The sequence below is a fragment of the Micromesistius poutassou genome, assembly GCF_964030765.1.
Source record: "Micromesistius poutassou genome assembly, chromosome: 19".
NCBI classification, from domain to species: Eukaryota; Metazoa; Chordata; class Actinopteri; order Gadiformes; family Gadidae; genus Micromesistius; species Micromesistius poutassou.
In genome coordinates, this window is record NC_140289.1 from 3,026,243 (window position 1) to 3,051,918 (window position 25,676).

General features: G+C 49.0%; 1 protein-coding gene across 1 annotated transcript in view; it reads left to right on the forward strand.

The window, feature by feature from the left end:
* phip (PHIP subunit of CUL4-Ring ligase complex) overlaps positions 1–25,676 on the forward strand; it is a 45,616-nt gene that overhangs the window by 15,799 nt on the left and 4,141 nt on the right. The window contains 27 exon segments of the mRNA XM_084483817.1: positions 153–309; positions 2,979–3,113; positions 4,072–4,200; positions 5,860–6,085; positions 6,916–7,158; positions 9,316–9,499; positions 9,982–10,084; positions 11,160–11,303; positions 12,154–12,251; positions 13,297–13,522; positions 13,935–14,045; positions 14,291–14,398; positions 15,199–15,323; positions 17,005–17,087; positions 17,769–17,880; positions 18,623–18,684; positions 19,505–19,660; positions 20,535–20,655; positions 20,908–21,033; positions 21,327–21,402; positions 21,551–21,610; positions 22,000–22,152; positions 22,693–22,845; positions 23,745–23,876; positions 23,878–23,987; positions 24,459–24,784; positions 25,299–25,448. Of these exon segments, the coding sequence (XP_084339943.1) occupies positions 153–309; positions 2,979–3,113; positions 4,072–4,200; positions 5,860–6,085; positions 6,916–7,158; positions 9,316–9,499; positions 9,982–10,084; positions 11,160–11,303; positions 12,154–12,251; positions 13,297–13,522; positions 13,935–14,045; positions 14,291–14,398; positions 15,199–15,323; positions 17,005–17,087; positions 17,769–17,880; positions 18,623–18,684; positions 19,505–19,660; positions 20,535–20,655; positions 20,908–21,033; positions 21,327–21,402; positions 21,551–21,610; positions 22,000–22,152; positions 22,693–22,845; positions 23,745–23,876; positions 23,878–23,987; positions 24,459–24,784; positions 25,299–25,448 (3,809 nt within the window).

The window sequence follows — 25,676 nt, forward strand, 5'->3', positions numbered from 1 at the left end:
TGGACAGATATTCCGTTACTCTGTTACAGATATTCAGATAATTGACCACAGATGTGGCCAGGAATTTAAAGCGACAAGCTAGCTGAAGTGGCCCACATATCCTTTGTTGTTTTTTTTTGTACTCCAACCAACTTCCTGACGCGTTCCCACAGGAAGTACAACCCTCCCCCGCTGGAAGACAAGGTGACCAAGCTGAAGGTTACCATGGTAGCGTGGGATCGCCACGACGGCACCGTCATCACCGCCGCCAACAACCTCACCATCAAGGTGTGGAACTCCACCACGGGGAACCTGGTCCACGTTCTCATGGTACGTGCTTTTATTTTTTTTTTGGCGCCCGTGACTTTACACTCTCAATGCCGCTGCTGTGTACGGACGCTGACTGATGGACATGTAGTTAGACTTGGTCTCTGACAGAAACGTCACTTCTGACAGGAGTGGTGGTGGTGGGCGATATTCAGCCCAGCACACTCAACGTTTCAGAGTGGGTGTTTGAGACGGGGAAATTGACAGGCTGTCCGTGTGCGCGCCGTGTGATTGGGCCGTGTTAGCTGTCATCTGATTTGTGTGTCCCGCCAGAACTAGCGGCCCCCATTTTATATTCAACACTTTTTAACAAGTTTTACTCTTGCCCTCGGAACGCCCAAGTCAGTATTGAGCACACTATAACGTTTGACAAAAGAATACATTGACAGAGTTAGCACAAAAGTAAGTATGCTCAACCATCCAGTTGCAGACTGCATGTGAATTAGAGGTGTGGACGTTTCTCAAGTTAAAAGCTGCATCGCTGGGCAGAAGTGAACGATTCTGCGTTGATGCAGTGACAGAACGTAATCGGGAGTATGGGAATGTAATGGGGCCTCCCTAAAAGAAAAAAACATAATTGTTTGTGATTGGGCAGTGGACTTTGTAATTAGATGGTTGTGTAGAATTATTGACTAAACGATGGCTCTGCAGAGAGCAGTGCTGCTGCCCGTCTCCTAGACAGATTTACACCGCTAGTAACTCAGGACTCAGACCTGAGATCACCTCTTTAGTTCTCAGCATCAGATCACTGTAGTTCAGAGAGTGAACGTCTTTTTTTGCCCAAAAAAAAAAAAGACGTTTGACCTATATGAGTACATTCATATTTGACTACACCAGAAGAGTTGGGCTACGCTACTATATATTTCACTTTCAGTTTTGACGAGGGGAACTCCACCTACCCAGGCCAGCCACTTAATGCAAAATCTATTTAGAAAAATTATTTATTTATATATCCTACTTCAAAACTTGACCAAAATAGTGGTCAATCAGTAGAATCAACGGGGGGTTTAGGGGGGCTGGCTTGCAAGGGGCGGGATATGACGTAGAGTCGAGGTTCAGGAAGATTGGAGCATGAGTTACAGACAAATAGAAGAAACGACGAATAAGAAAGGCGTCGCGAACGACTGCGTTACCGGAGGAAGAGAGCATTGTCTTTTGCTTAATTTATCTAACAAACACTGGGACAAATGTAGTTGATATCTGTGTTTAACTGAGAAAACAGGGAGTGGAAGGCCGGGACCCTATAATGTTCAGCTAACTGTTGTCAATAATAAGTGTCACGAGAGTAGCGTATGTGTGTGCGCGGGAATGGCAGTGTGTGTGTGAGTGAGTGGACGAGCGAGGAGAGCGAGCGGTAGCGTGTGTCAGTTTAGTGAAGTAAGGTGCAAACGTGTACTGTAACGTTAGTGAAACTAAGAATAAAATACCCAGCCTGTCAATCATCGGCGGCCGCTTCATTCCGACCATATTCCGACCTTTAAGCAGACCCACTGCCGGTCAAAGTGAAGGGTGGTACCCCCGAGAGAACATCGACACTGTGCTCCTCGACTACGGTCTGGGAGCCGACAGCAGGAAAGGTGTAACATATTAATAATAAAAAACATTTTCTATATCCGCGTGCAGTTGTGAACTCATGTATTGTAATTGATTGTATGATGTGTACTTTTAGGGTTACGATAAGACCTTTTAATTTAGCGTTAGTGGGAGCGGGGCACTGAAATGATATAGGCTATGTTATCGGGGCTATTCGTCATGATATCGGACTTATCGGAATGACGTAATCATTTCTGTTTATCGGCCCGATAATTATCGTGCACCCCTAATGAAATGTATTTATAAGATGTCTGAAAAACCTTAGGATGTGATTTTATCCATAACATTATTGAAATCATTCAATCATTGATCAACATTGATTACAAATATGAGCAGGCAGTGTTAGAGCGGTTATGTGAAAACCTTATTTTATAGATACAACCCTATAGATAACAACCCTCTTGTAATGGAAGGATTTGTTTTTTTTTATATACGCTTTATCTACTAAGGTGGGTCGCACAGATACTGTTATTGAAAAGGCTTTCTATAGTATAGACTGTTGTAGTTGGATTTTTTAAGCCCTTTCTAAATAAAAAAGGCACTTTTTTTTTTTTCCACACACCCAGAAGCATCGAGAATCGGTTCATCGCATTTGAATCCCTGATGAAGATGAATCGCGATCGGCCAGCGACGATTCACACCCGATGAACACACGCAGTGTTCCCCTGACTAACCGCAGTCTCTTTGTCACGTCACAACCCAAACTGTTAATACACTGGTCCTCTTAGTCCTAGTGTATTATCTTACTCTTGTCTGCTCTTAGCTGTGGGTTGCCAGGTTCTGGGTTCACACAGAGTACATACGGGTCACCGGTCCTCTCCGACACTGGCAGAGGTCTCTCTCTCTCTCTCTCTCGCGCTCGCTCTCTCACTCGCTCACTCACTCACACACTCACTCAAACACTCTACGTCTATCCCTGGGGGCTGTCACGGCGGCGGCGGGGTGGGGTGGGGGGGGGGGGGTGGTGGTGTTGTCAGACCACGTCAGCCGTCCCGTCCATCGGCTGTCTGGTCCTCACACTTCTCTTCTGCCATTTGTGTGTTTGTGTGTGTGTGTGTGTGTGTGTGTGTGTTGTCCAGGGTCACGAGGACGAGGTGTTTGTGCTGGAGCCGCACCCCTTCGACCCGCGGATCCTCTTCTCGGCGGGCCACGACGGCAACTGCATCGTGTGGGACCTGGCCCGGGGCGTGAAGATCCGCTCCTACTTCAACATGGTGAGGCCCCGCCCCCTTTCCCCCAAAATTCCTCCCGCTCATCCTCACCCGACACCTTGTTTAGTGTGTGTGTGTGTGTGTGTGTGTGTGTGTGTGTGTGTGTGTGTGTGTGTGTGTGTGTGTGTGTGTGTGTGTGTGTGTGTGTGTGTGTGTGTGTGTGTGTGTGTGGGAAACTGGGCGTGTGCTCATGAGAGAGAGAGGGCGTTTATGTGCGTGCATTCATGCGACACAAAGCCACCGGTGGCTTTGTGTCAAAGTTGTGTGCGCACTTGCGTATGTGCTTGTGTGTGTGTGTATCACTGACTGAAGTCATTGTCTTACACTTCCTGGTTCCGTTTCTTTGGCAACGAATTGATTTCAGTCTCGGAACCAGCGGGTCACCTGGTCCGCCCGCCAGCCGGGGAGTACGGCCGGCGGGTTCAGAGGGTTGTCTATTAATCACCACCACTTTCTCCCTCTCTTCCTCTTTCGCGCTGCGGTTTGACCCACATTGGCATAGCGGCGTACTGCCGCTGCGCTGGCCCGGCCCTCTTGGGCTGGTCCTCCCCCTCTCTGTTCTGGGCTGTTCTCACCAGTAGCAGCATGCTGTCACTGCTCTGGCCCGGCCCTCTTAGGCTGGTCCTCCCCCTCTCTGTTCTGGGCTGTTCTCACCAGCTGGTCTCTCCCGGTCCCCGGGCCCCACATGCCTGTGAGGAGCCACCAGGGGGTTATTCGTTAACAGACAGAGCCACTGTAAACAAAGGACATCTACGTTTACAGTAGCTAGATAGACTACTAAAACATATTTGTGACTTGAGGATGGATGAGGATCTCAGTTCTTGTTTTGTTGTCTAATCTGCGTCACCACACATTTTTGAAGATTATACGTAACATGTTTTTCTACAATTTTAAACACAAGGGCTTTGGTTGCAAGGAGAATCAACAGAAAAGTAAAACACTTTTTGTGCCGTCTGTCCAGATCGAGGGCCAGGGCCACGGGGCCGTGTTCGACTGCAAGTGCAGCCCAGACGGCCAGCACTTTGCGGCCACAGACTCCCACGGACACCTCCTCATCTTCGGCTTTGGCTCCAGCAGCAAGTACGACAAGGTAAGGCTGAAACATGAGTCAGACCCAGAGGGGAGGAGCCACGGTGGGGAGGAGCCTCAGTGGGGGAGGAGCCTCAGTGGGAAGTGTTTGGGTCTCTTAAGATTTGCGAAGACACTGCTTAGGACTGGCGACTGTTTGCAAGTCAAAATAACGTTCTGAAAACGTCATATCGCTACAACGGTATCATCCCGATACTCCGGTCACGATACAATAATGTTGCAGTATTTTGCGTTAAGCGATATTCTTTTGTGATGCGATTACATCTATTCGATGTTGCGACTCACTAACCGTTTGATTCCAACTTAGGTCCAGAATTGATTTGTGACCTCTGACCTTGCAAGAAAAACTCAGCACCATCTAGTGGACTGAAACATTTCATTTATTGTTCTTGCGCCAACATTTTTAATTTGTATTTGAAATAAAGATCGGTACTTAACAACCATTAGTCTTGAATCGTTCCGTGTAAAAAAATCAATATTTGGTGTCCGTGTATCGATCCAATACTGACACGTAAAATATTGTGATACTATGCCGTAAAGAATTGTCCCCGCCAACATCACGCTAACGTTGGGCCAGGAGTTGGATTCTGTCTGCACCAAAAACACAAATTTCTGGACTATATTTCACCTTGGGAGAGACTAAATTAAAGATAAGACTGCGCTTCTTGGCAACTGGTGAAAACCAGTTAGTTAAATGAGGTGATATTTCCACTTATTACATTGTTCTAATTCCTCATTTTATAACAAGTACCAGGTTTTACTTTTGGTATGTCAAAAACAAGTCACTTTGTTGTCAGTGTTGTGGCCGCCATGTTTAAAAAGAAGAATAGATAGGTCTATACAGCCAGGGCCTTCTACAACCAACAGATTAAAGATGGTCAATCATGCAACACCATGCAATGGTTTCAGACGCTCTGCAGCTAACCAGTTCACACCCCTTCAACTTTCTCTGTCCAAAACCGTTTTGTTTAGATTGATCTGAATTGGGCTCTACATCTGGCAGCTGACTGCAAACTGACTTAGTACAGGCATGCACACGCACGCTCACACACTCAGACGCACACTCGCACGCACACACGCATAGACGCACGCACACACTCTTTCACACACACCAAAAAAAAAAGATCTTAATTCACTGCCTCCTTGACTGGACTTTCACACATCTTCGACTGCAGAATTGTCCGTATGTTTTATAACCTCATTCATTCATGAATAGTTCACATTAGAATGAATGTTACCAATGAATGAAGCGACCCTTCAGATGCCTCACATTTCAATTTAGATCTTGCTCTGCTTACACTCTCTCAAGCACACACTCACACAGACCCCTTGTTGTCAGATAAATCAACCGGGACGAGGCCTGCGGTTTTTAAAAAAATCACCTCCTTCTCTCCCTTCTGTTTGTCCTGTCGTCTTTCTCTTTCTTTGGCTCTTGCTCTCTCCCGTGCTCTCTCTCTTCATCTTGTCCTCCGCCTGCCCTTCTCTCATACCCCCTCCCTCCCTCCCTCCCTCCCTCTGTCACTCTGTGTCTCTCGCTCCGTCTCTCTGGCTCTCTGTGTCTTTGATGCTCTCTCTCTCTCTCTCTCTCTCTCTCTCCCTCTCCCTCTCCCTCTCCCTCCCTCCCTCTCTCCCTCTCCCCCCCTGGTGTCTCTCTTGTCAGATCGCCGACCAGATGTTCTTCCACACCGACTACCGGCCGCTGATCCGCGACGCCAACAACTACGTGCTGGACGAGCAGACGCAGCAGGCGCCCCACCTCATGCCGCCGCCCTTCCTGGTGGACGTGGACGGGAACCCCCACCCCACCCGCTACCAGCGGCTGGTGCCCGGCCGCGAGAGCTGCAGGGAGGAGCAGCTCATCCCTCAGATGGGGGTCACCTCCTCAGGTAACCCCCCCCCCCCCCCTACCAGCCCACATGATGGCTAGGCTGCCATCCTGCCCATGATTCTCGATACGGTGTGTGTGTGTGTGTGTGTGTGTGTGTGTGTGTGTGTGTGTGTGTGTGTGTGTGTGTGTGTGTGTGTGTGTGTGTGTGTGTGTGTGTGTGTGTGTGTGTGTGTGTGCGCGTGTAGGTCGATATGTTTGTGTGTGTGTGTGTGTGTGTGTGTGTGTGTATCATGGATATAACTCAAGTGGAGGAGAATAAGACTAGATAATGGATCAAAGTAGCATGCCATGTTCCCTGGGAACATGCACACAGAAAGATAAGATAGGTCTTTCCTGATGGGTTATGTACTTTGAGCTCCTCTGGCCCTCTCAGCTTGGCTCCGCAGGCACCGGCCTCCGTTTTGTTCATCCAGTCAAGAGTTACTGGTTGCACTAGAACCTCCAGCGCCATAAAGTGGATATGGATGAGTCTATTTGAAAGGTTATGTCAGAACACCACGACCTTTAACTAAAAGAGGGTTAAACGGCTCTCTAACGTTATCCTATAAAAGAGCAGTGGGTGAACTGCTACCGATTTTGAAAACGCATCCAAAGATAAGAACAAAGAAATGCACCGAAAATCAATCAATCAATCAATCAGTGATTTACGTTTTGAGGGTATGAACAAACTCACCTGGAAGTGGGCTGAATCTGTCTATGTGGAATCTGTAGAACTAGATATAAATGTACATTAACGAAAATGAGTATACAAATGAGTGAATACATCAGTCCAGAGCCAGTGCAGGGCCAAAGTAACCCCCCCCACCCCCTCCGTGTTCCCCCACCCAGGGCTGAACCAGGTGGTCAGTGAGCAGGCGGTGGACGGCTCCAGTCCCCTGGACACCATGATCCAGAGGCTCCAGCAGGAGCAGGACCAGCGGCGGACCCCCCACGACCCGCCCGCCGCCGCCGCCGACAGCCCCACCAACAGCAGCAGCACCGCCGCCGCCGCCACCACCACCGCCACCAGCGCCGCCACCACCCCCACCCCCCTCACCATCGCTGGGGTCATCGGTAGCAGGGCCAACCGAGGTACCTGTGAAACCGCCCCCGAAACGCCCCCCCCCCCCCCCCCCCAGAGAGCGTTGAGTTAAAGGTGTGGGTGTGGTCAGCCGTTAGGTGGCCACTTGTGATGTCAGAAGAGGCCGATTTTCAAAACGGCTTGTAGCGGATAATCACACTCACACCTGCTGGTATAACATGCCACCTTTTAAAGAAGGTTAAAGAGCAGCCCTCGACCTCAAATTAACAGGCAGGGAGGGCAACATCTACCGGTGAAACAGGGGTTACTGCAGGATTCACAGGTTCCCGTTGGCTTAAGTACGTTTTAAGTGACTGCCCATATAAGGCAGTGGCACAGTGTGTGTGGGGCTTCCAAGACCGACAAGCTAGTGAGGCTCATTAGTGTGGATCAGCTGTTCGCTGTTTCTCGACTGTAACCGAAAACAAATTACGTGATCAGTTTGAATTATTCTTCTGTACAGATTTTGCCTTTTTTTTTTTGCCTTTTAGGTACAAATTGTACCTCTAAACTAGGACAAATACTTTTTTTTTGCGACAGAAGGGGCTCAGAGTCTCCTCTGTCGATGAACATATCATATAAAATATGTATGATATGGATGTTCACATATGTGCCAGAGCATGCTGGGCTGGTTAAAGAACTCTAGGATTGATTTCGGGGATATTGTCTGTGCGTTTATCTTGGCTGCACAATATATCAAATTCATATCACCATTTCTTCTGGCAAGATAGATGTAGCTGCATGAAATATGAATAATTCAAGCAGTGAAAACACAGAACTAAAGATGAAGTTCACAGAGGGTAATTCATCGGGGGGACTTTGCTTCACAAATCATGATGTTATTTCAACAGATCAAGGAAAAGTCCTTTAATTCAGGATAATTGCAGTGTTACATCTGTTGGTTTAAGGCGTATCTAAAGGAAAGGATAATCCTATTGATAGCCAAGTTATTATATTAATGTTTTGCCCCTCCCCTCCCCATCCTCTTTTTTTCTTCAGACAGTATGTAATGGCTCGCCTGACCACTTTAAACACAGTGCCCTATTTAGTCATAAGCCATGTCAGACGGAGCTGTAATATAATAGTGGTTCACTATTCCTGGTGTCTGGGGTTCGGATTGACAGGTTTATTCATGGTTCCCTTAGACACGGCGGCTCTGAATCTGCTTTAAGGCGGTGTGTGTGTTTGAAGCAGTGTGTTGGATTCCCTAGTATTATGACTCACAGACATATTATGACGTGTAATGGCTGCTGTGAACACACAACTCAATTGCATCTATACTTTCGAGTGAGTGAAGGCCAACCATCGAGGCGGAAGTGGAGGTGTATTAAAGAGGTTTTTTTAGCAAAGATTGACTTCACATTTCAGATAGTTAGAGATAGAGAAAATGTGGGATTGCTGTTCGTTATCTAACACTTCATAATTTCCCCCCGGCCCTGTAAAACAGTGGAAGATAAGGACTTGGAAAAAACATTATTAGAATAATTTCAGTGTTTATGAAGTGAACATTTGCATAACAGCGCAACACAACCCTGTACTCAATGGCTTCTTCCCCCTTCTTCTCTTCCCCCTGCCTATCTCTCCTCCCCACCGTTGCCCTCTTAATTCTCTTTTTTTCTCCTCCTCCTCTCCCTTTCTCCGCCTCTCCCCTTTTTCCTTTTCCTCTTCTTCCTCTCCCTCCTATGCCTTCTCTCCACCATCTCCCTCCTCTTCCTCACCTCCCTCCACCCCCGTCTCTCCCTCTCTCTTCCTCTCCCTCATATCCCTCCTGTGACCCGCCTCCCTCCTCTCCCCCCATCCAATCTTCCTCTTCTCCATTCACTCCCCCCTCTCCTCTCTCCCTCCTTTTTCTGTCTCTTTCTTTCTTTATCCCTCACTCACTCTCACTCGCTCACTCACTCTCACTCTCCTCTCTCTCCTCTCTCTCCTACCCCTCCTCTCCCTTTTCCTGCCTCCACTTCCATCCTCTCTCCCCCCTCTCTCTCTCCCCCTCTCTCCCCCCTCTCTCTCTCCCTCTCTCCCTCCCTCTCTCCCCCCCCTCTCTCTCCCCCCTCTCTCTCCCTCTCTCTCCCCCCTCTCTCCCCCTCTCTCTCCCCCCCTCTCTCTCTCCCCCCCGCTCTCTCCCCCCCGCTCTCTCCCCCCCTCTCTCTCCCCCCTCTCCCTCCCAGGATCGGTGGGCTCCCCCAGCGAGGTCCACTCCCCGCCCAACGTGGGTCTGCGGCGCAGCGGGCAGATCGAGGGGGTCCGGCAGATGCACAGCAACGCCCCCCGCAGCCAGATGGCCACGGAGCGCGACCTGGTGGCCTGGAGCCGCAGGGTGCTGGTCCCCGAGCTGGAGGACGCCACCGTCGGGTAACGCGCACGCACGCACGCACGCACGCACGCACACGCATGCACACACACACACCTATACGCATACATGGACATGGACGCATGCACAAACGCAAACTTGCTTGGGCACGCACACACACACACACACACACACACACTCATATACATGTACGCACGCACGTATGCACGCATGCACGCACACACCAACGCACACACACACACACACACACACACACACACACACACACACACACGTACATACAAACAATGTAAACACACACACACACACACACACACACACACACACACTCGTATACATGTATATGGACACATGTACATACAAACAATGTAAACACACACACACCACATCTTGAGATTTTATTTTTCATATCACACACGTACTACATCAAATAACATACGTACTGCGTACATGTTGGTAACGTAATGCTGTGGTTGCCTCTGGAAAAACGTATACTGAAAAAGGTCAAAATTCTGGTGTGTAGGAAGCAGATCAACTGGCGGGAAGCCAAAGGAGAAGAGGAGATCAACATCTATCGGTCGGAGAGGAGGAGACGTACCATTCACTCTTTACCAAAGGAGACCCGGGTAAATGAAACACACACAGAAACACACACACACACACACACACACACACACACACACACACACACACACACACACACACACACACACACACACACACACACACACACACACACACACACTGATCATCTATTGATCTTGAAATATACATGAGTAGTAGAAGTGGTAGTGTTGGTAGCAGTAGTAGCGGGAGTGGTAGCAGTAGTAGCGGTAGTGGTGGTAGTAGTAGCAATAGTACTAGTATTATGCCGCTTTTCCACCGACAGTACCAGCTCAACTCGCCACGGCTTAGCGCGGCACGACTTGGTTTGGTTCCAGGCACGTCGCGTTTCCAACTAAAAAATAACCTCTTCAACGTGGGCGGGTCGTCATTAGGTTTTAATCCCGGATTCCGAGAGACAGGATTCCAGGGAAATCTGATCAAGACTATTTTCTGATTCCCGGGAAAGGTTATGACGGCAATGACCGGGCGTCTATTGTTGTCATACGGTAACGTTGATGGAGGCGAAACCCGAGCCCTGAGAAAGGAACGACACTAAAACGAAACAGCGAGACGCTGATCCGTGTCCCCCTCGGGAGCGGGTCCGTGGACTCCAGCCACGCCGGACACACACAACCACACGCAGCCTAACTCTAGCCCTGGGAAAGGAGCGACACACACGGCAAAACGCCAATCCGTGTCCCCCTCAGGAGCGGGTCCGTGGACTCCAGCCACGCCGGACACAACTTAACTCAACTTAACTGATTATTCCCGTTTGCAGCCGCTGGCCAATCAGTTGCCAGCAGCCTGTTTACGTCACACAAAAGTACCAGCTCAGCTCGCTTGGAACCTCGACGGAGGTGCTACTAAAAAAAAGTACCAGGTACTATTTTTGCCAATGGAAACGCAAAAAAAGCCGGGGCGGGTCGAGGCGAGTTGAGCTGGTACTGTCGGTGGAAAAGGGGCATTAGTGGTAGCAGTGGTAGTAGTAATAGTAGCATTAGTGGTAGTGGTAGTTGTAGTGCTTGTGGTAGTAGTAGCCGCAGTAGCGGTCCTACATTACCAACTGACAAGCTGCGCGTTACTCTGTCCCGTCAGGTGCCACCGACCCCAGAGTGTGTGGGTGATGACGGGAGGCGGAGCCAGGGTAACCATGGTTACCACACGCGCGCGGCCATGGAGGAGACGAGCCGCCAGAGCGCGGAGGCTGCGGACGACGACGACAGCGCCTCGGAGATGGAGGTGGGTTACCGTGGAAACGGCGTCTCTTTGTACGAGCTGCTGTGGTTTTGTTATTTCTGGGTATGAAGAGAGTGTTTCAAACTTGCTGTGGGAGTTTTTCAAGAACATTCAGAATGGCCAATTAAATATAGTCAGTGTTCAAACTATCAAACGTGACAAGGTGGCACCATGTTGGCTTCGTGATAGCAGGATATTGAGGCTGCTTTGGCGGTCGACTCTGAGGCAGAAGGTACGGGGTTTGATCCCCAGTGCTCAAAACCTTACCTGCAGAGACCTCTGAGCAGAGTAGAAGTAGTAGAGTACTTGTTGTGATGGTGAGTGATGTAAGCAGTAGAATGTGGTGATGTAAACAGTAGAATGTTGTGATGTAAACAGTAGAATGTTGTGATGTAAACAGTAGAATGTGGTGATGTAACCAGTAGACTGTAGTGATGGTGTGTTGTGATGTAACCAGTAGACTGTAGTGATGGTGTGTTGTGATGTAAACAGTAGACTGTGGTGATGGTGTGTGGTGATGTAAACAGTAGACTGTGGTGATGGTGTGTTGTGATGTAAACAGTAGAATGTAGTGATGGTGTGTTGTGATGTAAACAGACTGTGGTGATGGTGTGTTGTGATGTAAACAGTAGAATGTAGTGATGGTGTGTTGTGATGTAAACAGTAGAATGTAGTGATGGTGTGTTGTGATGTAACCAGTAGACTGGTGATGGTGTGTGGTGATGTAAACAGTAGACTGTAGTGATGGTGTGTGGTGATGTAACCAGTAGACTGTGGTGATGGTGTGTGGTGATGTAACCAGTAGACTGTGGTGATGGTGTGTGGTGATGTAACCCTGGGGTGTGGTCCCTAGGGAGAGGTGGAGGTGCGACAGGTCAACGGCAACTCCTCAGAGGAGGAGAAGGAGGAGGAGAAGAAAGAGCCCTGGCCCGACGACCACAGTAGCTCCAGGTGGGAGCGTACACACACACACTCACACACTCACACACACTCACTCACTCACTCACTCACTCACTCACACGTCCATAAAGCTTACATTTCTTCTACAAGTCGAGAGATGAAAACGCAATAATTAATCAAAACGGGCCAATTCAATCGATTACTGGTTATTGCTCTTGATTATTGTTGGTTCTTTCTTTCTTTATACTGTATATATTTTGGGTTAGGGTAACCCTAATCCTAGGATAACCCTAACTCTAACCCTAGGATAACCCTAACTCTAACCCTAGGGTAACCCTAACCCTAACCCTAGGGTAACCCTAACTCTAACCCTAGGATAACCCTAACCCTAACCCTAGGGTAACCCTAACCCTAACCCTAGGGTAACCCTAACTCTAACCCTAGGATAACCCTAACCCTAACCCTAGGGTAACCCTAACCCTAACCCTAGGGTAACCCTAACTCTAACCCTAGGATAACCCTAACCCTAACCCTAGGGTAACCCTAACCCTAGGGTAACCCTAACTCTAACCCTAGGATAACCCTAACCCTAACCCTAGGGTAACCCTAACCCTAACCCTAGGGTAACCCTAACTCTAACCCTAGGGTAACCCTAACCCTAACCCTAGGGTAACCCTAACCCTAACCCTAGGGTAACCCTAACCCTAGGGTAACCCTAACTCTAACCCTAGGATAACCCTAACCCTAACCCTAGGGTAACCCTAACCCTAACCCTAGGGTAACCCTAACCCTAACCCTAGGGTAACCCTAACCCTAACCCTAGGGTAACCCTAACCCTAGGGTAACCCTAACCCTACAACCACAAAACAAACGAGGCGCTGGGGATGATTTAAAAAAGATGGGCACCAAACTGACGCCAACAAACCGCCACACACACACACACACACACACACACACACACACACACACACACACACACACACACACACACACACACACACACACACACAACCACCCTGCCCGCCTTAAACACAACCACGGAACCACGTCAAGTCTGACCGGCGCGGCTCTCTCCCGGGGCGGTCCTCCTCCACAGCGACTACTCCAGCGACTACTCGGACTGGACGGCCGACGCCGGCATCAACCTGGAGCCGCCCAAGAAGAGCGTGAGGGTGAAGAAGAAGAGCAGCAGCTCGGAGGAGGACGGCGGCGGCGGCGGCGGCGGGGAGAAGAAGAGGGACGGCAAGAAGGAGCGCAAGAAAGACAAGGCCGACAAAGACGGCTCCGCGCCCAAGAAGAAGCAGCCCAAGGAGAAGCGCAAGGTGCGTCCGTCCGCCGGCCGAATCGGGTTGTTGACGTGAACTCGGGTTCATGGCGTCGATTTCGTGAATTTGTGAATCGGCTTTGCTTTTCACGTTTACTCGGCGCATTTATTCCTTTTATTCGTTTATTTATGTTATTTGCTTTGCAGAGGCGCGTCGAGAGAGGCCGCCTGTTTTCAACGGTGTCGAGGTTACGAACATGAATGTGAAGCTAAAAATATGAGAATAAAAATGATACACATCATTTTCAAACGTTAAACCTGAAAATGTTGTACATATAAACATTTACAAGCGAACGCAACAACTTTTTATCTGTTAATTAGAGGCAAAGAATGAAAAAAAGCTGATAGTTTGGTCTAAAAACCCGGTGCAAGTATTCATTGAAACGGCTGTGCGTTGTTCCCTGGTGCAGAGGGCGGAGTTACAGGAGGCGGGGCTAACTCTGGAGGAGTGGCTTCCCTCTCCCTGGATCACGGACACGGTTCCCAGGCGGTGTCCTTACATACCGCAGATGGGAGACGAGGTAGACGTCATGTTTTAAAGAGCCACACAACAAAATACCAAGAAAAACAAATCAAATCAATGTAATGATTTGAATATATTCACAGTTGTATGTATTAGTTGTACTGGTAATGGCCCTTTTTACGTTTTCTCATCAACTGTTCTAAAGTAAAATTGACTCACATTGATTGATCAATTTTGTTTCATCTTAACTTAATACGCGTGTTGTCGTTGTTGTGGTGTGTGTGTGTCTGTGTGCGTGTGCAGCTCTACTACTTCAGACAAGGCCATGAGGCGTACGTGGAGATGGCGAAAAAGAAGAAGATCTACAGTATAAACCCCAAAAAGCAGCCCTGGCACAAGATGGAGCTACGGGTAGGCTAGCTGGTACCCCACACACAATAGACGCTCTCAGTCTGCCTTATTGACGCGGCTGCTATACCCCGATGTAAATCCAGATATCCAGATATCTCACGGTACAGCTCTGAATCAATTGTGATTTATTATTACGATACCTGTCAACATTTGGCAGCTTTTACATGTAGAAAGGTTAACTGTGGATGAATCCCCCTACACCTTTATGATGAACTGACGTTCTGGAGTTGTTCTATTTCCATAGCGTTTATCTTTTGAAGGGATTCGTATATTTTGGGAACGGCGCCTTCAGGAGATTGACGTGTTGGAAATTGAACAGAAAGAGCGATGTCTAATGATACCAAAGTCACTTTAGTTTACGCTCCACTCGTTTACACTGCAAATATCCCCGCCTTCAAACTTGGCATTGATAGGAATGTTTTTGCAGAACTTCCTTGTTCCTGGTTTGGGTTCTAACACCTATCCCTCTTTTATACACATATATACACGTATACAGTATATATATATTAGGATTGTATGTGTGTGTATATATATATATGTGTAAGTATGTAATTGTGTGTGTGTGTGTGTGTGTGTGTGTGTGTGTGTGTGTGTGTGTGTGTGTGTGTGCTGTATATATATATATATGTACTGTATATATACTTGTGTGTGTGTGTGTAAGCCAAAGCCAGAGGCAATTTATAAACTAGAGTGACAGCGCTAGATAAATAAGCATAAACCCATCAAGGGGAAAACAGTGTGGAAGCCTTTAGGATGAATCTGCTCATTTAAACGAACCGATTTATTGTTGTGCTCCTCAGGAACAGGAGCTGATGAAGATAGTGGGCATCAAATACGAGGTGGGCTTGCCCACGCTGTGCTGCCTGAAGCTGTCCTTCCTGGACCCCGACACGGGCAAGCTGACCGGGGGGTCCTTCTCCATGAAGTAAGGATCCCCTCTCACACCTCCGCCCCCATGGAGATACGCTGTACTACGTAGTCGTTTTACCCACACGTTTATTCACTGCGACTGAGGAGGAAATCACTTCAGACACGTGACAGCGGTACATTAGTGAGCTGGTAGGGGTTGAGGCTCAGGTATGCCTGCAGTTACAGTGTGTTACTTGTTACCGGCCTTTCTCTAGCAGGCCTGCAGGTGAGGTTGTGGTCATTGGGGGGATCGAACCCAGACCCTTTCGGCTGGGGATCGAACATCCTAGCCAGCCAGCTTTTATACTCTACTGCCCCCCCCATACGTTAGACTTCTAGGATTATGGAAAGGCTGTAGTTTAGATCGGTCTCTGTAGTCTGTACGGGGGTCTTTGGATGATGCCTAGGTGAATTTAAGAAACTTTCCACAAAAGATGTACAGACATTTTGTGAGCTAAAACCTTATCCTTGGAGCCTGTAGCAGTCAATTTGATCACCAGAGGTAGGATTGGTGAAGTACCAATGGAAAAGGTACCGGGTAAAGAGAAGTGAGACTATTGTTTTTTTCCCACTAAATCGTAAAGTGAGACTATAACCCCACAAGCTCTGGCATTCTGTTAATATTACGCTTTTTGAAGGATGAGATGTGAATTCCTCTGGTTTAAATAGCCATCCATCAATCGCAGCAATTAATAAATAAACACCAATTTTACTGCAATGTCAAGACAGGAAGGTCGACATTAGAACAACAGGTCTACAGCTTTAACTCACCAATATTCAGCTGGCTCCTGTTCAGACATGATGTGGTACGTGTGGGTGGCAAGAGTTCAAGCACTCACCCCAAGAATCAAAAGATGATCCAAAAAAGAATGGTTTGGTAATATATCTTTTCAATATATAATTCCAATATCGACTCGCCTTTTTTTTGGCTCCACTGGCTACAGACGGTCTCCACTTCACCGCCCGGTTCAAGCGATGGGCCTCAGAGACCCGTTTGCCTGGCCGTTATTTCCACAACATTGCACTCTATCTTCCTCTGGCTCAGTGATCAGGACTGATCCCTCAACCTCGGCTGCCTTTTAAATGCCCACTTCAACGTGACATTTGCTCTTCAAAAAACGGAATTGATCAAGTGATGCTCGCTGTCTTTCTTCCCCCCCCGGCTGCAGTAGCATTAGGACAGAATATGTATCAATGGTTTAACGTTGTAGCGAGTGGATCCGCTGTCTGTGTTTACCTGATCGTGAATGAGTCGATTCTGTTGAATAGCAAGACGGAAATAGACACAAAGGTAAATCCTTGGTTGTTGTCCGTTGATGGTTCGGTGTGTATTTGCAGTGTGTGTTTATTGAGACACTCGAGAGACCCAATGTCCATGAGCTTGCCTTTTTAAATCATCGACGAGCCCTTTTCGGCGGCTTCTGGGCTCAACCCATTGAGGCGATGGCCACACAGGCGACGTGCCTCATAGGGATCCAGGTTTGATCCCGACCTGCTGTCCCGTGCTACATTTCAATTCCTTCTCTCTCTCTCTCCACTCACCCATTCATAAATGCACAGAACAAGCGCTTATCCCGGGCCGCGTCGAGCCTCAACTTGATGCTGCTTCAGGCTTCCGGAACAAATTCATTAAGGTGCACAGACCTTGTCTCTGTTGTATGGTTCCAATGTGTGTGTGCGTGTGTGTCTTGTGTCAGGTACCACGACATGCCAGACGTCATTGATTTCCTGGTTCTCCGGCAGCAGTTTGACAACGGCAGAGAGCGACAGTGGAGTATAGGTGAGTCCCCGCGATCCCCTTGATCCTCCTCTCTCTCTCTCTCTCTCTCTCTCTCTCTCTCCCCGTCTCTCGTTCTGAACAGAGTAACACAGACCGTGAACTCTGCTTTTTTTTGAGCTTGTGTGCGTTGAATCCAAATAAGTCGTACATCGCCGCCGTCCCAGAATCCACCGTGACTGTGATGAAACACAGTGCGAGTGACAGTGGGGTCAGCAGGACACGCCACAGCCGAGAGCAGCGCAGCGCATTTCATCCGCTTCCACATTAAAGGAACGCGTGAAATCATGACGTTAGTGTACCTTGCAAAACACAAACACCGTTGACCCTGTTCAGTCTTGCTCTTGAGCTGGTCATACCCCCAAAGGATCAAATGCAGTCTTTGCCGGTTTACTGCTGTACTATCCTGTTTTACTTGGAGATGCATCAATCGTGTGCCTCCCAATCACAATTCTGCTTTAATTACCAAATATATAATGTCAGATACATAGATAATGGCTGGATAGATGGATGGATGGATGGATGGATGGATAAAAACAGATACAATGTAGCTAGATGACTGTGTGGATAGCTACAGTAGCTGGCTGACTGTATGGATAGCTGCAGTAGTTAGATAGCTACAGTAGTTAGATGACTGTGTGGACGGTTCTCAACCTGGTGTGGGCTGTGTGTGTGTGTGTGCAGGGGATCGCTTCAGGTCGGTGATCGATGACGCCTGGTGGTTTGGGACCATCGAGAGCCAGGAGCCCTTCCAGTCCCAGTACTCAGACAGCCTGTTCCAGTGCTACAACGTCTGGTAGGCCTGCCCCACACCCCCCCCCCCCCCCAGCCAGCCTGACAAAGAACAGAGTAGACGAATGAAGACAGGACATCTACATATCAGAACCTGCAACCTGATTTGAAGACTGCATGAGACCCATTTGAGGACCCTTTAAACAATTTTCACTTTAAGGCCTCGCAAATCTGCTGGAGGGTAATTGCTACAGAAGTACGCAGTGGCAAACAGTCGTCTGACGTTTTAAGTGATTCAATAAAAACCAGAATATTATTTGGGAACGAGTGCAACGTAAATTAACTAACCATGATAAAATAAAATATTATTCTAATAAATTCTGGAATTTAATCAGAAATGGAACTGCATATGAGCTTTTAGGAGATGTCGGGTTTTTTTTCAATGTTCAAATATTAAAAGGCTCAGCCAGCTGCGGAGATAACCCGACGGAAAGCGATGACATTACACACCATTTACAGATTAAAATGGCCTTCAGCCGTTTACATTTTTACAATGCTTACGTCCCATATATTTTTATTATTGCACTCCAGTATCGACACTGTTGGAATCTGTGAATCGATTCACTGCACCAGTCATTTTAGGGCATACTGGATAGACGTGTGTGTGTGTGTGTGTGTGTGTGTGTGTGTGTGTGTGTGTGTGTGTGTGTGTGTGTGTGTGTGTGTGTGTGTGTGTGTGTGTGTGTGTGTGTGTGTGTGTGTGTGTGTGTTGGATGTGCGTGTAATGTGTGTTTGTTCTCATCCAGCTGGGACAACGGGGACACTGAGAAGATGAGTCCATGGGACATGGAGCCCATTCCAAATGAGGGTGAGTTTCATTGATGATGCATGACACACACACACACACACACACACACACACACACACACACACACACACACACAGTTGTCTTGTCAACTACAAACATCTTCCTAATTTTTCTCCCTATTGTCGGTCTCTTCCTCCCTTACTCCATCCATTCCTCCCCCCACCTTCCCTCCCTCCCTCCCTCCACCTGCTCCTCCCTCCACCAATCCCTTTCTCCCTCCCTCCTTCCCTCTCCCTCCTTTCCTTCTCTTCCTCCCTTCAACCCTCCCTCCCTCTCCAACCTCCATCCCTCCCTCCCTCTCTAACCTCCTCCCTCTCTAACCTCCTCCCTCTCCAACCTCCTCCCTCCCTCTCCAACCTCCTCCATCACCTCTACCTCCCCCTCCCTCCCTCCCTCCCTCCCTCTCTAACCTCCTCCCTCTCTAACCTCCTCCCTCTCCAACCTCCTCCCTCTCTCCCTCTCTAACTTCCTCCCTCTCTAACCTCCCTCCCTCCCTCCCTCTCTAACCTCCTCCCTCCCTCCCTCCCTCCCTCCCTCCCTCCCTCTCCCACCTCCCTCCCTCTCTAACCTCCCTCCCTCCCTCCCTCTCCAACCTCCTCCCTCCCTCCCTCTCTAACCTCCCTCCCTCCCTCCCTCCCTCCCTCCCTCCCTCTCTAACCTCCTCCCTCTCTAACCTCACCCTCTCCCTCCCTCCCTCCCTCCCTCCCTCCCTCCCTCTCCAACCTCCTCCACCTCTACCTCCTCCTCCCTCCCTCCCTCCCTCTCCAACCTCCTCCACCTCTACCTCCTCCTCCCTCCCTCCCCCTCCCCCTCTCCACAGCCTCCTTCCCAGACGAGCTGGGTCTGAGCGTGCCGCTGGCGGAGGAGGAGCAGCAGGAGCTGCTCTACGTGCCCCTGGAGGGGGAGTGGGGCGCCCGGGGCCGCGCCGAGGAGTGCGAGCGCATCATCAAAGCCATCGACCAGCTCGTCACGCTCGGTGGGTCACCGGGGCATGCCCCCCCCCCCCCCCCGACATCATCACCGCGAGACACACAGAGATACAATAGATAATACTGTGTATATATAATATATATCATTCAAGGCAAGCAACTTGTTCTCAAGGCTCAACTTTGATTTGTTGAGCCTTAATGTTTTGCTTTTTTACATAGACTTTTTTTTTACGTTTACTACATTTAAGACATTTTTGCGTTGTATTATGTGATGTTCCTAAATCGACCTCATCGACTCGACCCTGCCAAAGTAGCTGCTTTACCGAGATGAACCATATCTACACGTATTGCAGCAGAAATCGCCTCTAATGACTGATATTCCTCTGAAGTGATGTAATCGTACCTTGTGCACTGCAACGAGAAAAAAAGAAAAAAAAAGAAAAACGACGTCCGTGCGCCCTCTAGTGGCCGGTAAATGAATGGGCCGTCCTGGCTGTAGTTTCACTGAAACGCTCAAGTGTATGCGGGTGAACCAGTACGGGAGGGATTTGTTTACAAGGCCCACAGAGCACAAACATGGCTCCAATGTGCACCATCTATGTTAGCCGAAAGTCTGTTCGGCTCAGAATGTCTATAAGTTATAAGAATATCTATCTACTCAGAATATCTAATGAATCGAATATCTATAAATATCTGTTCAGAATATCTGTTCAGAACATCTATATGCCGAAGGTCTGTTCAGAAGATCTGTAAGTGCAACAACAGACGACTGATATGTAATGTTGCAGGCTTTTAATGCACTGTATCATCCCTGTGTTTGTCTGTTCTTCTATCGTCAAGAGACTCTTCACATCAATAGCGTGCGCATTACGCGGTCCCTTTCTAACAGTCTTCCATCTGGCTCCTTTCTCTCTCCTCCAGACGTGGCGGCTCCCTTCGCCTTCCCGGTGGACCTGCAGGCCTACCCGTCCTACTGCACCGTGGTGGCCTACGTGACCGACCTCAGCAGCATACGCCAGCGGCTGGAGAACCGCTTCTACCGGTACGCACCGCCCACAGGGATTATGGAGTGTGTGTGTGTGTGTGTGTGTGTGTGTGTGTGTGATGGTGCATGAGAGTGGGAGATTTGTTTGTGTCTGTCTTTCGGTCCAATCCCCGTTGTCACGCGGTCGTGATTCGCTGGGAATAAAAGAGGTTGAATTCTAAATTGCTGTGAGAGTTGGGTTGAGTTTGAGTTTGAGTTTAGCAGAGTGGGATTTGAACCCGACTGAGCTGAGTGGTTGTGTCCGTCCAGGCGCATGTCTTCCCTGATGTGGGAGGTCCGCTACATCGAGCACAACGCCCAGGCCTTCAACGAGCCCGGCGCCTTCATCGTCACCACCGCCAAGTTCGTCTCAGACCTCATGCTCCAGTTCATCAAGTACGTCCCCCCCTGTCCTCGTCCGTTCTCCTGCTCCAGAGCACCGGGGATGATCCACTTTCCTCTCAGTTAACGACCGGTAGTTAAGTGGTTTTAGTGGTCGTTGATTTAGCAGTGAATGTTTCTTCTTTGGTTTTTGATTGCACCGCTGTTCCTAAGTATTCACCGCGCACTTACTTAGCCGTTAGTATCTGCGTGTTAGAACTCGAGGACACATGTTGGGTTGCCTTTATGCGGACGAGATGAGTGCATGTTTTAAGTGTCTTTTCCTTCCTTTGCTCGTTCCATTTCAGGGACCACACTATGACGGACATCATCCCCCTGTACAGAACTATGAAGAAGTCAACCTTCTCCGATTCTGAAGAAGAGGTGGGTTTGGATGTTTTAGCAGGGATTTATCATAGATGTATTCATCGTATTGCTATGGATTTCCTGAACCCTCAACGCTGAGCAATACTTTTAACATGAGCTAGCTCCTAAGTGCATCAAGAGATGGTTTCCGTGAATCCCAATACAGGATGAGGAGGAGGAAGAGGAGGAGGAGAACACTCCAGGAACGTCTGCGAGGAAACCAAAGGTTTATTTCATCAAGTTGCTTACATGTTAATCTTGCGTTTATCGAGCTGGATTTTCCTCCGCACCAGTTTACTGCATAGATAATGTGAAACGCACAATTAAACGGATCCACTTTTTATACAGAGAAATGCTGGAAACCAAATTATAGCTTGCAAATAAACTGATGTCAAATGTAAACGGACTACAATGCAAACTTTATTTATATTGCGCTTTCCTAACCAGTGGCCACTCAAAGCCCTTCAGTACATATCGCATTATGCCTGAACCTGTACCTCCGCTATGGTTCATATAGGTTGTTGGTTTCCATGGTAACGTTCCCCAGTGATGTCTCGGGACTAACTCCTCTAACAAAGTCGTCCAATCGTCGTTCGGCGTTTCCCCCCCCCTCAGGGCCGGCGTCCCATGCAGAGGCAGCGGCGCACGCGGCCCCCGTCCTACGACCCCCAGGCGTGGAGGGGCCGCTGCAAGGAGCTGCTGGACCTCATCTTCCAGTGCGAGGACTCGGAGCCCTTCAGGGAGCCCGTGGACCTGCACGAGTATCCGGTGAGTCTGGCGCTCGCTGTGGTGTCTCATTCAAATGATTATGTTCTGCTGTCTTTTTGAGGGTCGGGGTGGGGGGGGGTGGGGTGGGGGGTGCAGTGAACAGTGTATGGCCAGCGTGCCAACAACTTGACCTGTAAGGCAAGGCAAGGCAACTTTATTTATATAGCACCTTTCATACACAAGGCAGACTCAAAGTGCTTCACACACAAACATTGTCACACAACAAAAGAAAACAATAGTTAAGTAAAAAGTAAAATAGATAGAAAATAAAGGCAAAGTTAAAAAAAACATTTTAGAAAGGCAGAGTTAAAAGAAATGCATTTTAGAAAGTGAGAAAATAAAGGCAAAGTTACTAATAAAATAAAATAAGAAATAAGCATCCTTGAGCAACATAACCCCAACGCCCCCCCCCCGCCCCCCCCCTACCGGCTCCTTCATGAAGCACATATGCAGTCTCCGCCGGATAGACGCGTCCGCTAAGAGACCACCATAGTAAAGGAGAGTGTTTGTGGGGGGGCCGTTTGTGGTCGTCTCCTGCAGGACTACCTGGAGATCGTGGAGTCCCCCATGGACTTCAGCACCGTGCAGAGCACGCTCTCCGACGGCAAGTACAAGTCCCCCATCGAGCTCTGCAAGGACATCCGCCTCATCTTCAGCAACTCCAAGGCCTACACGCCCAGCAAGAAGTCACGGGTGAGACGCGCCAGAACACACACACATGCACATACAGACACACACACACACACACACACACACACACGCAGACTCACGTGCACACATGCACACTGTGTCATGTTTTCCCTGTATCATATTTTCCCTGTATTATGCTTAGCGTAGCTTAGGTCATTTCTGATGGATTTTGTTTCCTGAGTCCTACCATTATTTTATTATTATAATCATTATATTATTACCTTAGTAGATAGTACCTATCTTGGTCACTTGTTGGTGCAACACTCTACTCCATTATGGAGTGAATGCTTTGACCATGCCTCCTGCTCACTTGGAGGGCCCTTTCGCTAGCTGAAGCCTCGATGTGAACCAAGAGTAAATGTTTGATTTGAAACTTCTAGAATTGACCAAAAGAGGATCCATGCTGTCATGCGTCTCTGTGTCAGCTGCTGCTGTGGCCTCTCAGTTCCAGTCATGGCTCACACCAACGGCTCTTCTGTGAATGAGTACAGCAGCAGCTGTCACTTTGTATGAGAATTGGTCCTTTTCTGTTACGTCGACGTCAGTGACTAATGACTATCTCCTTGAACGCGTCCATACCCAGAAATTAACAACAAAAACATTTAGACCCAACATTTAAACAAAATCAAGTCTCATTTATATCTCCCCCCTCTACCCCCCCAAACACACACACACACACACACACACACACTAGGGATGTGAATAACTCAAATTGTTCATGGTCGAATAATCAGTGGGTGGTATGAACGAATAATAGATTATTCGATGTGTGCCGACATTCACAAAGGCAGCCATGGATCATGGGCAAGAAATCACTTAATATCTTAAACGCAAAAGACCTTAGGAGCTTAGACCCTCAGGAACAAATAATCGAATATTCTGACACACACACCCCTCCTCAGATCTACAGTATGAGCCTGCGTCTCTCGGCCCTGTTCGAGGAGCACGTCAACTCCATCCTGGACGACTACAAGGCCATCCACGGCCTCACGGACAAGCTGACCCGCCAGCGGACGGACAGACAGACGCGCCACGCCGCCACCCGCCACTGCCTCTGGCTCCGCCTCCGAGCGGCCCACACGCCACGCCCCCAAGAGGCGGCGGCGGCGCAGGAGCGAATCGCCCGCCAGTAGCACGGCCTCCAGGTACGGTGGGGAGGGGTGGGGCAGGGGTCAAAGGTCACGTCGTTGTCATTCTTTTAGTTTGTTTGCCAGTGTTTTTGATGTGAATCGATGCACTTTGTTTGTGTGTTATTATTTTTATGTTTTTTATGACTTATTTATTTTTAAGTTGTTATTTATATCCAGTTTGTTATTATTGAGTAGCTGCCCGGTGCTGTCATTTCCTGCGGGATGGATAAAGTTACACCGATCAATCTAGGGTGTAATTAAGGTCGTAATAAAGTACAGAATTAGATTGAGCCCCTCCAAGTACTAGTTCCTACGTCCTACTAGTGGGAAGTACCCAGGTAGTAGGGGAGGTACTTCCTACTCACTAGTGACTTACTGACTCAGGTCCTACTATACTACTACTATAAACCAGGTACCATGTTTCCCTCTAGAGACTCCCACCCTAAAACATGAGCTCCCTCTCACCCGTCTCTCCCCCCCCGACAGCCCAGAGAGAAAGAGGCGCGTGTCCTCCCGGACGTCCGGGCGCCGCGAGCCGTCGCCGGGGCCGACGCCCCCCTCCTCCTCCTCCTCGGCCTCAGCTTCCGGCGCCTCCTCCTCGCGGCCGTCCTCACTGCGGCAGGGCCCGCCCCTCAGGACCCCCCCGCCGCCGCCGCAGCTCCTCAACGGGAAGGGGGACGGCACGCAGACGCCGGGACGGACGCGCAGCTCGCTGCGGCACTCGGCGCACTCGCCGCCGCTGTCGGCGCACGCCGCCGCGGCCGGAGCTAACGCTGGCGGGCACGCTGGTGCTAACGCGCACGCCGCCGCAGGTGAGGTTGTGTGGAACCGACGCATACGGTCGCTTTCAGAGCTGAAACGTTGACACTGGTTTAGTAAAAGTAAACGAAAGATTAAAGTTAAAGAGGAGAGTTAAAGAGGAGAGTTAAAGAGGAGAGTTAAAGAGGAGAGTTAAAGAGGAGAGTTAAAGAGGAGAGTTAAAGATGAGAGTTAACGATGAGAGTTAAAGCTGAGAGTTAAAGATTAAAGTTAAAGATGAGAGTTAAAGATTAAAGTTAAAGATGAGAGTTAAAGATTAAAGTTAAAGAGGAGAGTTAAAGATTAAAGTTAAAGATGAGAGTTAAAGTGGGAAGACGCAGGTTGGCTCTTGTTATTTTCGATTGGCTGAAAATGTAGTACCTGTTTTGTGTGCTGATGCTATTAGTATTTTCTATGCTAATTCATACCGGGCCTCTTGAGTTCGGACCTATCGGGAGAGGAGATAATCACGAGCGACGCTCGTCGACTGGAAACTAAACTTTTTTCTCCCTTCGCCTTCGTCTCCAGAGACGCCCACTCGCCTGCTGCGGGGCCACAACCCCGTCGCCGTGACGACCCCCCCGGAGCCCGAGCGGTCGGCGCGCTCGCCCGCCGCCGAGGCCGGCGGCGGAGGAAGCACGCGACGGAAACTCAGGACCCCCGTACGACTCACGCCCGGTAGGTTCATGGCGAGGGGCCCCCCCCACGATCGCTGTAATGGACGACATATATAAACGCCAGCTTTGATGCTGAGAACAGCATGTCCCTGCTGCCTGCTGTCGATGATAAATGGACTGCATTGTATATAAGCACTTTTTTGTAACCAGCGGCCACTAAAAGCGCTTTACAACATTGCCTGACATTCACCCGTTCGTGCACGCTAGTCACACACGCCGACGGAGGCGA